The sequence below is a fragment of the Hevea brasiliensis genome, chromosome 7 (genome assembly GCF_030052815.1).
Source record: "Hevea brasiliensis isolate MT/VB/25A 57/8 chromosome 7, ASM3005281v1, whole genome shotgun sequence".
Taxonomy (NCBI): domain Eukaryota; kingdom Viridiplantae; phylum Streptophyta; class Magnoliopsida; order Malpighiales; family Euphorbiaceae; genus Hevea; species Hevea brasiliensis.
The window spans coordinates 18903630-18914503 of NC_079499.1; the positions used below are offsets into that span (position 1 = coordinate 18903630).

General features: G+C 29.3%; 1 protein-coding gene across 1 annotated transcript; it reads right to left on the reverse strand.

Moving 5' to 3' along the window:
- Nucleotides 1-2912: 2912 nt before the first annotated feature.
- On the reverse strand, nucleotides 2913-10565 carry LOC110657615 (peroxisome biogenesis protein 22). Its single transcript, XM_021814890.2, has 8 exons — nucleotides 10190-10565; nucleotides 8648-8884; nucleotides 8506-8553; nucleotides 7285-7341; nucleotides 7099-7200; nucleotides 6120-6185; nucleotides 3392-3493; nucleotides 2913-3281 (listed from the first exon to the last, which is right to left on the reverse strand). Exons 1-8 carry the CDS (start codon nucleotides 10292-10294, stop codon nucleotides 3177-3179), a joined length of 822 nt encoding a protein of 273 aa, XP_021670582.1. The 5' UTR covers nucleotides 10295-10565; the 3' UTR covers nucleotides 2913-3176.
- Nucleotides 10566-10874: the final 309 nt, after the last annotated feature.

The following is a 10874-nucleotide window of genomic DNA, read 5'->3' on the forward strand; positions in this document are numbered from 1 at the left end:
AAAAAGATCATACAGGTAATTTTATATAATATATATAGAGAATTTTTTTTTTAATTGAGTGGTCAATTGACCCGTTCCATTACATATGGCTTTGTCTATATCAATATATATGTGATAATCTTTATAAGATAGAGATTAATGGATCTCATTTGCCAAGTCACATGTATAGATAATGTATATAGAGATATGACCATCATTTTATTTTATTTTATTTTATTTTATTTTAAATATAAAATTCATATTATTTAAAATGAATTTTATATTTAATATAAAATTTTATACCAAACAAAAAAAATTTCATTTATAAATGAATTCTATTATGGATTTCACTTACAAATAAAATAAATTTTATCATAAAATTAAACCAAATAAGATCTAATTATTTATTATACTTTGATTTCGGAATTTTATTGCCCAAGAGTGTTAGTTAGCATTATGCATGGTCTTTAAACTTTTGAATTAAATTTAAAAATTGCACCATATCTTATCAAAATTAAAAAATAATTATTATTATAAGAATTAAACTATATTGAACTAAACTTATATTTACTATATTAGGTTGATTTTAATTTCTCATCAAGAATCGAAATGAAACTACATTGAAATTATCTCAAATCAAATTAAATTGGAACGGAACCAAACAACTAATTTTATATATATATATATAGAGAGAGATATGTGTAATTTCAATGAAAATTATATGTATTTATATTTAATTCATATTGCAATATACATACATACATATAATTTTAAATAATTTTATTCATAATACATTAAAAATCCCATAGTCTTCAATTATATGATTTACTCACATATTAGTAATTTAATATATTCAGTGGCAGAGCCACGTAATGTTGAGTGAGCTAATTGACCCACTCACCTTTATAAAATATATATATATAATTTTAATAAATTAATTTTATTAAAATTAATAAAAAAATATAAATTAGGGTCAATTATATATTTTGAATTACTATATATAAAAAAGTTCAATTTTAAATATTTTATAACTATATAATTCATTTACAAAATTTTAATTTTAATATTTTAAATAATATATAAAAATTTGAGATACACAAAAATAATTTATATTTAAATTCTAGCATGCAAAGGAGAAAAGGAGAGAATTACTCTAAATGTGAGATCATATTTTAATATTATTGTATATTAAAATAATTGTAAATATCATAATTATTAAAATTTATTTTTTTATATTAATTTTTATTTATATTTGATTAATTTATTTCAAAATGCAATTATGATTAAAATTTTAATATTTTATTTTTGTTATTGTCGTTTTTTTTTAATTATGTTTTTAGAATTATTTTGTAGATATACTACTACAAAATTTAAATATCAGCGAAAAAATACATCATTCATCCTTCTTGCACAAGCTGAAATTATTTATAATGATGACTGTAGGTGATGATGACACTAATAGTCATATCAATGATAAGCGTTGCTTTGTGAAGCGAATTGTAGGATTATAGCGAGAATTATATTTTAAAATTATTTATAATAATATCTTTTATATTGAGAATAATTATAAATTTAAAATTATATTAAAAATTTAATATTTATGAAATAATAATAATAATAATAATAATTATTATTATTATTATTATTATTATTATTATTATTGTTATTACATATTAAAAATTTGCACACATTATGCTTTTTTTTTTCTTTCGGTAGATAATTTGGTAGATAATTTATTATTATACATAAAATTTTTCTTTTAAATTAAATAAATAAAATTTTTGACTCATGCTCTTGAATATCTTTTTAATCTTGATTATAAATGTATGTTTTAATTAAAGACTATATAATTAAAAAAATGCAAAAAATAATATAATATTCTTATTGAGGAGAATATATATATATATATATATATATATATATATATATATATATATATATATATATATATATTTCAATGTTAGTGTTATTATTTTTATTGTTGTCTTGTTATTAGAAATTTAATATTATTTTTACTATTTTTTATATGAACATAAGAATGCTATAGATTTAGGCTTAAAAATCAAGATGTGAACTAAAATTAGAATTAAAATTGAAATGAAAATAAAATAATAACTAGAATTGAAAACATACTAAAATTATTTAGAACTAAACCAGAATTAGAATCAAAGTTTGATTTTAAGTCTGATTCATAAAAATTAAAAAGCAAAGGTTTAATTCTTGTTACGAGATGCGGTGATCTACAAAATGAGCAAAATGCTTTGTTCCCTTTTGTATAACTTATCAAAGTTTCACAGTGGTTTTTTTCCTTTTTTGTATATGCTATCACATAAGTATCTTTCAGTTCAGTTGTATTTCTGGTGCTTCGTATGATCTTCCTCAAATTTTCTTCACTTAGGTTAGGTTGGGTTTTTCTGATTTTGATCTTTTAAGCTAGGTTTAGTTTGATTGCCTCGTTTTTCCGAATCTTATTATCGATAAAATTTAGCTTATTAAATTTTTTTTAAAAAAAGGACAGTTGACAACTTATTGAGACATGACAATTAATTCATACTCTGGGGTTAACCTAGAGCTGTAATGACGAAAATAATTATTGCATTAATTATCTTAGAGAATTATCTCTTAGAGAAAGGTGAAACAACTCAAAATTTCGTTTTGATGAAAAATAAAGTTACCCATTTGAGTAGTAGAAAAAAAAAAAAAAAAAACCACTAAACAAAGATAAATTCGCCCATAAAACAATAAAAATATAATTTTATCGCAAATTACTTTACCCACCCACAATCTCGTCTACCACAATCACCACCCAGTTCATCCGCTTGCTACTCTGTTTTATGTAATATGTAATAGCATCATCAGATATTGACCTCAAGAAAGATCTTTCAAATAGTGAGACAGAATACTATTTTCACTTGCAAATAGGAACACCAGAATTATTGTCAACGATTACGAATCCTGTAACTGATACAAATTACATACAATCAATCCTTTTAGCGAAATTTCCAGTCTAAAAAAGGTTCACATATGACCAGATCTAATGCAAAAATTTAAACAAAATAATGGAATTTGTGGCCACTTCTCATTGGAAAATCAACAACTGCAGAAGGGTTTCTAGAGAACATTGAGCTATAATCAGTTTGAACATAAAGAAAAATCTATTTTTTAGGTTTATACTTTGACGTTTTACTGGTGAAGCATCAAACACATCCAAAGAACTGTTCCAGTGATGGAGAGCTGAACACATTTGCTGCAGTCCGCTCAGGTCTAATAGGAGAAACGTGAAGCTGATATTTGATAAACCTCTGTACCAAAGAAAAATGGAAACTCAGGTGGCAGGCAGTGCAATGAGTACACAAACTACAATGAGTATTGGATAAAAAAATATGTCAAGTATTTGGATACTGATATTTACGGCCAACTGAGAAACAATTTCAGGATTGGTGTCAATATGCCAATCTGGTTCTAATTGCCGGACAAAAGATGATCGTCCATTTTCAGTGCTACAAAAGAGAACCTGAAAGTGTACTTTTTCATCAATTAGAGAACCAAAGAAGAATATGGAAAAGAAAAAATGAAATGGCAACATTAAAAACTATAAAGCCTAGCATATCCATATTCAAATTTTATATTTAATCACAATATAATGTTTATAGCTTTGAGGAAGACCAAAAAAGGGTGCTCTCCAAGCTTGTTTAATCTATCGGACAGCTTCCATTACAATCCCCATCTCTTAAAACAAAGGTTACAAAATTACTGCTAAAATAACTATCAATTACAATCATCCATCTCATTTGAAGCATAATTAAAGCTTAATGCTGCAGGAAATAAAGTTTTATGTGCCAATGACAGACACAATATAAGGCATTAGGATTTTGTTTCAAAAACTTCAAAGTGCATTAGGTTTCTTTCTTCCCAACATAACATTACAGAGTCACAATTTCCCATTGTCTTCTATTCTTATTGCACATTCCATTTGCTTCAATCAGGGTTTTGCAGCATTATCTTTCACTTACATTTGATTTTGTAAAAGCTAGTAGTCATTTCAACATCAACTTATTCAAATTCGTTCCATTTATATGTGTTATCCATCCACAGCCCTGGTTGAGTAACTGCCATTACATACCGTACGGCAGCCAAATGAGACATTTGTGCCACTCACACCACCAATATTTGCTGTGTCATTTATCTTGCCTTGAATTCACAAATTACCAAGAGATCCACCTAAAGATTATATTCAGTACTGAAACACAGCGGAGAATACAATTAAACAAACAATGGAAACGAGTATAATAACTGAACCAATCCATTCTTTGTTTGATTGCAAGAACAAAGTGTTAATTTCACGCAATTTTTTGTATTTGATTTGATATGAATATTTAAAGTAAATTAAAAGCAAAGTTTTACTAAATATAATTTATAAATTTGTATACAATTCACATCTATTAACAAAAAAATGTCACCTCTCATACTAAAAATATTAATAGACAAATTAAACTATGACAAAGGTCAAAATTGACATTTTCATCATTTATTAAATTATTGTGAAAAATGTGATTAAAAAATTTCAATTAAATTTTTGCAATTGGGCAAATCCTATTAATAAATCTTTCTTATAGCTTCATTGTCATCACAACATTTTGCTCATGTAATCACCAACAAAACTACTAACTTAATAGGCATTGCAATCATTGATGAATCTTGGATGAAGGTCTTGTGGGACAAAACAACAACTAAGTCTTAATCCCAAACTAACTAGTTGGATTCGGCTATATAAATCCTTTTTCGCCATTCAACTTTATTAGACATCAAGCCCGTATCAATATCTAGAACTTGTAAATCCTTTAATATTATTTCCCTTCACGTCATCTTACGCCTCCCCTTGTCCCTTTTCACTCTTTCCCCTACTAACTTACTATACTTTCTATTGGAGCATTTGATTCTCTACATTGTACAAGACAAACCATCTTAAACGACACTCTCTCATTTTATCTCCAATATGTGCTACATGTATTATCTGACAGATATGATCATTCCAAATCTTATCATCATCGTGTTATCAAAAATTCATCTTAACATTCACACTTCTGCCACACTCATCTTATTGGAATGTCACTTCTTAGATGCCCCTATCATAGCTAACAAAATTTTTTAAAACAACATAGCTTATGAAAATTGCAATACAAACTGGCTGTAGCTAGAAGAATTTATGCTTGAGGGATTTTTTTTTTAAGGAACAAAAAAAAGATATTTATAGAAGGAAGGGGAAGGGGAGCAGTGGGAGAACCTATAACCATGTATTAGAAAATAGTGAAAATATATTTAACCCTATAACTTTTTTAAAAAGTAATTTCAAACCAAACAGATTATATTTATTTTATGAATGTGGAGAATTTCTAAATTTGACCCCTCTTAATAAGTTTGAGCTTCCTACCACAAACTTTTGTAACTTTGTTTTTGATGATATACCATTTGTGCACAATTTAAACTCCATTTATATTCACTCCATTAAATTGCGTAGATAATGGGAATATTAACGAGCGAAATTCAAATATAAACATATAATAACAGATAAATAGTATAATCACATTATACTTAAGAATAAAAAAGCATATCCTAAGCATGCAAATACATTGGTGATGGCTGGTACATAATGCTTCAATATTGAAAGAATATCATTGGTGACACTCTTTCTTAGGCCATCTAGAAAGGTTGAGGCCATTTACTGTATTAATATTTTTCAAGAGTTAAAAAAGAATAATTTTCAAGCAGTTTAAGTTCAATGAGTAGGGATAATTTTCCTCAGGCCTGTCCTGCTTCTTCATATAAGAATCAAATTCATTCAGTTTAATGACTGAGAGCTCATACAAACATCTTCATAATTTAGCAGGGTGAGCCCATATTAAGAAAATTAACTAAATTTATTATGACTACCTATTAATAAATACAAAATGAAATACTAAAATTGTTGCCAAGAAACTAGTATCAATTGCACTATGGAATACCATATTCATTTGTATGAAGTAATGACCCAAGTGAAACAACTTATGGTAGATAGATGAATTTATAAAATCTCCAAGATCAGTAATTTCGATTGTTATAAACCCTGGAAACAGCATAATTTAGAAGCCATTTTTAATTACCTTGTCTTTGACTAGACCACCAGATGTGAAAACACCGGCATTCTCCAAAGCTGCAAGAACCTTTTGCTACAGAAAGTTGTTCATGATATGAATGATAAGAGAAATATAGCAAACATAACTGATAAAATGAAAAAAAAAAGCTTGGAAAGAAATTAAACCATTGACAGTTAATGGAACTACGTTAGCAAAAGCAAACACTTGATTGACCAACAGTCACCCAAGTAGGAAAAAAATCCTTAAAGTTTTCCATCAATATGCAAAAAATAATTAGCATGCTCAAAACTAAATGAATAGATGAGTAAATGAATAAAATAAAACCATTAACACATCAAGTAAAAGCTTAAGAAAAGGTCCTAATAATATCTCATGCTGTCACGCATCTATCTCAGAATAATGCAAAAATATCTGATATATAGCTATATCATCAATGAATAACAACAAATTCTTGTAGTTATTTGTTTTCCAGCATAAATATTTAAATATACCATGTAAAATATGGCAGCAATTAATAGTACTGATGCATATAAATCAACTCTAAAATGAAATGGATTCTAAGTTAACACCACCATCAGCTCAAGCTTCAAAAATTTCTAAGGTATCTTAAATACATTCAAGGAAAATCATAACAGATCTTATAATAAATTCACTAAAAACATATTAATATGAATATATCCAACAATAGGAAAGTTGGGAATATTATTCCAGTACATTGTTTGAAACATCCAGCTAATTTTTAGAATAATTAACTATTAAAATTGATCCAGGGTTCATGCACGAGTAATTTTTGGGAATAAATGACATAAGTGCACATGGTAAAGGTGGGAGATGTGAACACTATCACAGGCAAGCATTATGAAAATAAGAAAAAGTATACTAGCATAATGAAACACAATCACCCATGATGGAACATAGTTGAGCAAAATTGATAATCTTCAGTATTTGAAAAGATACTTTTTTACCCAACAGAGTTTGCACTTACTTCACTCTCATCATCGAGAACTCTTTCCATAAGATAAAGATCACAAAATTTTGCTATCTCCAATAGCACTTCCAGCACAGAGGACCTCACAGTAGCTTGTTTCTGCCCTTAACAAAACAAATAAAGTTAATCCTTTGCATACGGCTGTTGAAAGCACAAATTTCAATGCAAAAAGCATTTCACCACCTGAAGCTCATCTGGAGCACTTTCTTCAAGGATTACTCCAAGTAAACGGCATGTCACCTGCCCAGAACAATTCATCAGATGTGAATCCCTAAGCAGAATGGCTGTCTTTATGAAAAAATAGTTTGAACTCTTCGCTTCTTACTTTGAAACAAAAAAAATTAACTGGAATAACCCCAACAATTGAGAAATCTCATTAGAATAAAATGATTAAGATCCAAAACTCAATTAAAACAAAAGCCAAGAAAGCAATTTGTGTAGCTGCATGCTTTGGCGAATATTTTAATACCACATAACATGTTCTGAGAATTTGACAAGAACTAGAAATTATCATTGACAGATAGAGATAGTAGCGGCTAACTTGAACCAAATGGCCAACAGATGACTAGTAATTATCATTGATGAATGGTAAAGCCTAACTTGAACCAAATGGCCTGCAGATACAAAATTGGTAGTATTATAACAGGCTAAAACCAAAGACCTATAAGGAAGTTGCCTGTCCAATTTATATGGGCATTGCACTCAATCTGACAGGATAATCTAAATATAGAAAATAACAATGCATCAATGGTCATTCAAAAAATTAGAGATGCCCAATTAAAATTATCTGAAAGCATCTGAGACTACATTTTACATACATTTCAAATAATTGTCTGACACTAATGCATTCAAATATATTGCTATGCAGATTCCATAAATATACATGAAGGCACTCAATTCCAAAGAGAATTTCATTTTGCAAATGAGAGAATTCAACTCTTGCTCCCAATGCTAAAGAAAATGTGGGCTCTCCTACACATGAAAGGCACACGGAAGTGACTCCTCTAACTTGTCAATGTGCAAGTGCATGTGTTTTATTGACTAAGAGGCAACCCGACAATCTATGTTTCACCCACCCACTGGCTTTTTTTTTTTTGGAAATGAACAATAGATTCAGCATGGAATTTATGTTTATCTTTGTTCTTACTCAGAAGATACTAAAAACTTGAACACAAAGTCCAATTGCACAAGTATTCAACTTATAGAATTGATGAACAGCTTGAGTGTTGCCATAGATACACAAAACTGGCACATAAACTAAAGCTTTCCAAGAAATCTATGAATAAAATTATCCAAGTCATATTAAAAATTGAGGAAGCAGAATATACTTCAAACAAATAGCAAAAATAAGTAAGAAAATGGAAATATTATGCTTATTACATCCGACAGGCAACAAATATTTACCTTTCTTCCTTCACTTAATTTCTGTCTAACTATCTGTCCCAAAGTTGGCTGAAAAAATAAAGAAAATAAACAATAAGAATACATTAGCCCGCACAAACAATAACAATACATTTCAGTTGTCAAGACAAAAATTGATGCTTACTTTTACTGGTTGAAAGAATTCATCAATAACATTTTGTGCTCTCAAATCCTCTGATGATGAACAAACTCCAGATGGTATCAATGTTGAATTTGATTGAGTACTGACAACAGAGCTACTAGTTGTAGGAGATTGTCGTTTTGGTTGCCGTCGTTGAGGTCTGCCAGGTGACCTCAACAACCTCCATGTAAAGACTATTGCAACAGCAAGGCCTGCAACAGCCCCAACAGATCGAGAATCCTGATACCAATTTAAAGGGGTGAGAACTACCAAATATACCAAATGAAAAATAATTTCTTTCTTGATACAACACCTGCCACATAACTAAACTTAAGACCCAATAATTTGTAAAAGACATTCAACATTTTTGCAGTATACAAGATGGTTTGGCCATTGTACAGTCTTCCAAATTCCAATCATGAGTTTAGCTCAAGAACATAATACACATTTCTCAAGAAGAAAACACTCAAGAACAATTAACATCTTTAAGCTGGAAATTTTGTTTAAAAAAAGTTAAGGAAGATGACAATTATCAGGGACTAGAAAGGAACAATCTCTACCTACCTAAGTTTATTTTCTTTTCTTACCCCATTTGTTTTCATGGACAAATGGAAGATGAAGCCACTTTCTGAACTTTGACAAACTTAATGAAAAGAAAAAACTTATAAGGAAATCGCATAAACACGTTTCCGTTAGTTTACCAAACACTGTAAGTCAACCTTGGCTGTCACCAACCACTAGCAACACCATCAATTCCCACAATTTTCACTAATGACTACAAGGGAAAACTAAGCTATTTTCATGAAAACCACTATTTATCATTATTTATACTTTTCTTCTCATAAAAAATAATAAACAGAAAAATACATATGGAAGGTCATCCATCAAAGGGGAAAGAAAATCTTCCACAGCAGACTCTCCATAATGAGAGCTTAATACATGGCATATTTCCCAATTACATCAGCATAATTGCTACAGCATCTAGTGAGATAGTAATGAATACTGTACTCCTGTTATTTCTGAAAACGTAAAAAAAAATTAAAAAAAAAAAACCCACAAGCCAGTAAGCATTAGCTACAAGAAGTTCACCATTAACTCAACACAAATTCCTCTATCCTAGTGAATTCCAGCACAAGTCAAGCAAATCTGGCCTTAAATAAAACCCACTAACACAATGCACACAAAGCTTCAGCTGACTAAACAACCATGGATAGAAAATCCCCAAGATTAAAGGTGTGTCCCTGTATATGCATATGCATCCAATTGTGACGGCTCAAATGTCAAGAATTTTACTAATACATGAAAGATAGAAAAAAAAAATCTAAAAATCTATCAATGACTCCAAATAACACAGCAATATACACAAAATCTTATCAACAAATGCAGAAATTCAAAGAATAGACGCAATTATGACCCATAAAATAAACCAAAAAGAAAGGAAATTAAGAATCAAAACCCTTTTAGATCAAGCCAGAAAATAAAATTACAAACCAAAATTATATATATATAGAAAGAGAGCGAGAGAGAGGGAGAGAGAGAGGAGACCAGGTTATGGAAAGAGATCGAGAAGAGATTAGACATCTTGACAGTTATGTAAGCGCCGAATCGCTTGATCAGCTGCAACAGCTCTTCCTTCGATGAGTCTGCCATATGCCCTAAGACTAAAGAAATTTCCCAATCTCTCTATTACCGATCCAAAACGCTGTGCCGTTTTATAAATAAAGAAAAAAGAAAAGCGCTTTTGCGTCTTGGAGAAATGGTTTAGATTCTAAGGTCTTCCATTAATTTAACACAAGCTTGAAGCCTCTGCTATAAATTGCAGCGAAAGTAGAGAGAGAAAGAGAAGCAGACGACAGCTTCTGCTTTTCCTTTCCGATTCGCAAAGGGGAAAAAAGGACAAAGAGACAGAACGTTATTTTATGCGTTTTGTTTTTATCTTTTTGATTTGTTTAATTAATTAATATTTCACTGAAAGAAATTTTAAAAGGAAAATAATTTGGTTACATATAACTTTAAGTAGGCTGTCACCGGTTCGGTTTCAGTTTGAACTGATCTGGAATCCTTGGTTTCAGTTCATTTAAAAGGATGGATCGGAACTGAAATCGTGAACTCCTCAACCAATTTTTATTTTGGTATAATCTGGTTTAAATCTAACAGTTCAAATTTTTTGAACTTTTTTAATTTTTTTTAACAACAAAAAAGTGATTCAACTTGAAATCGTTTGGTTTAA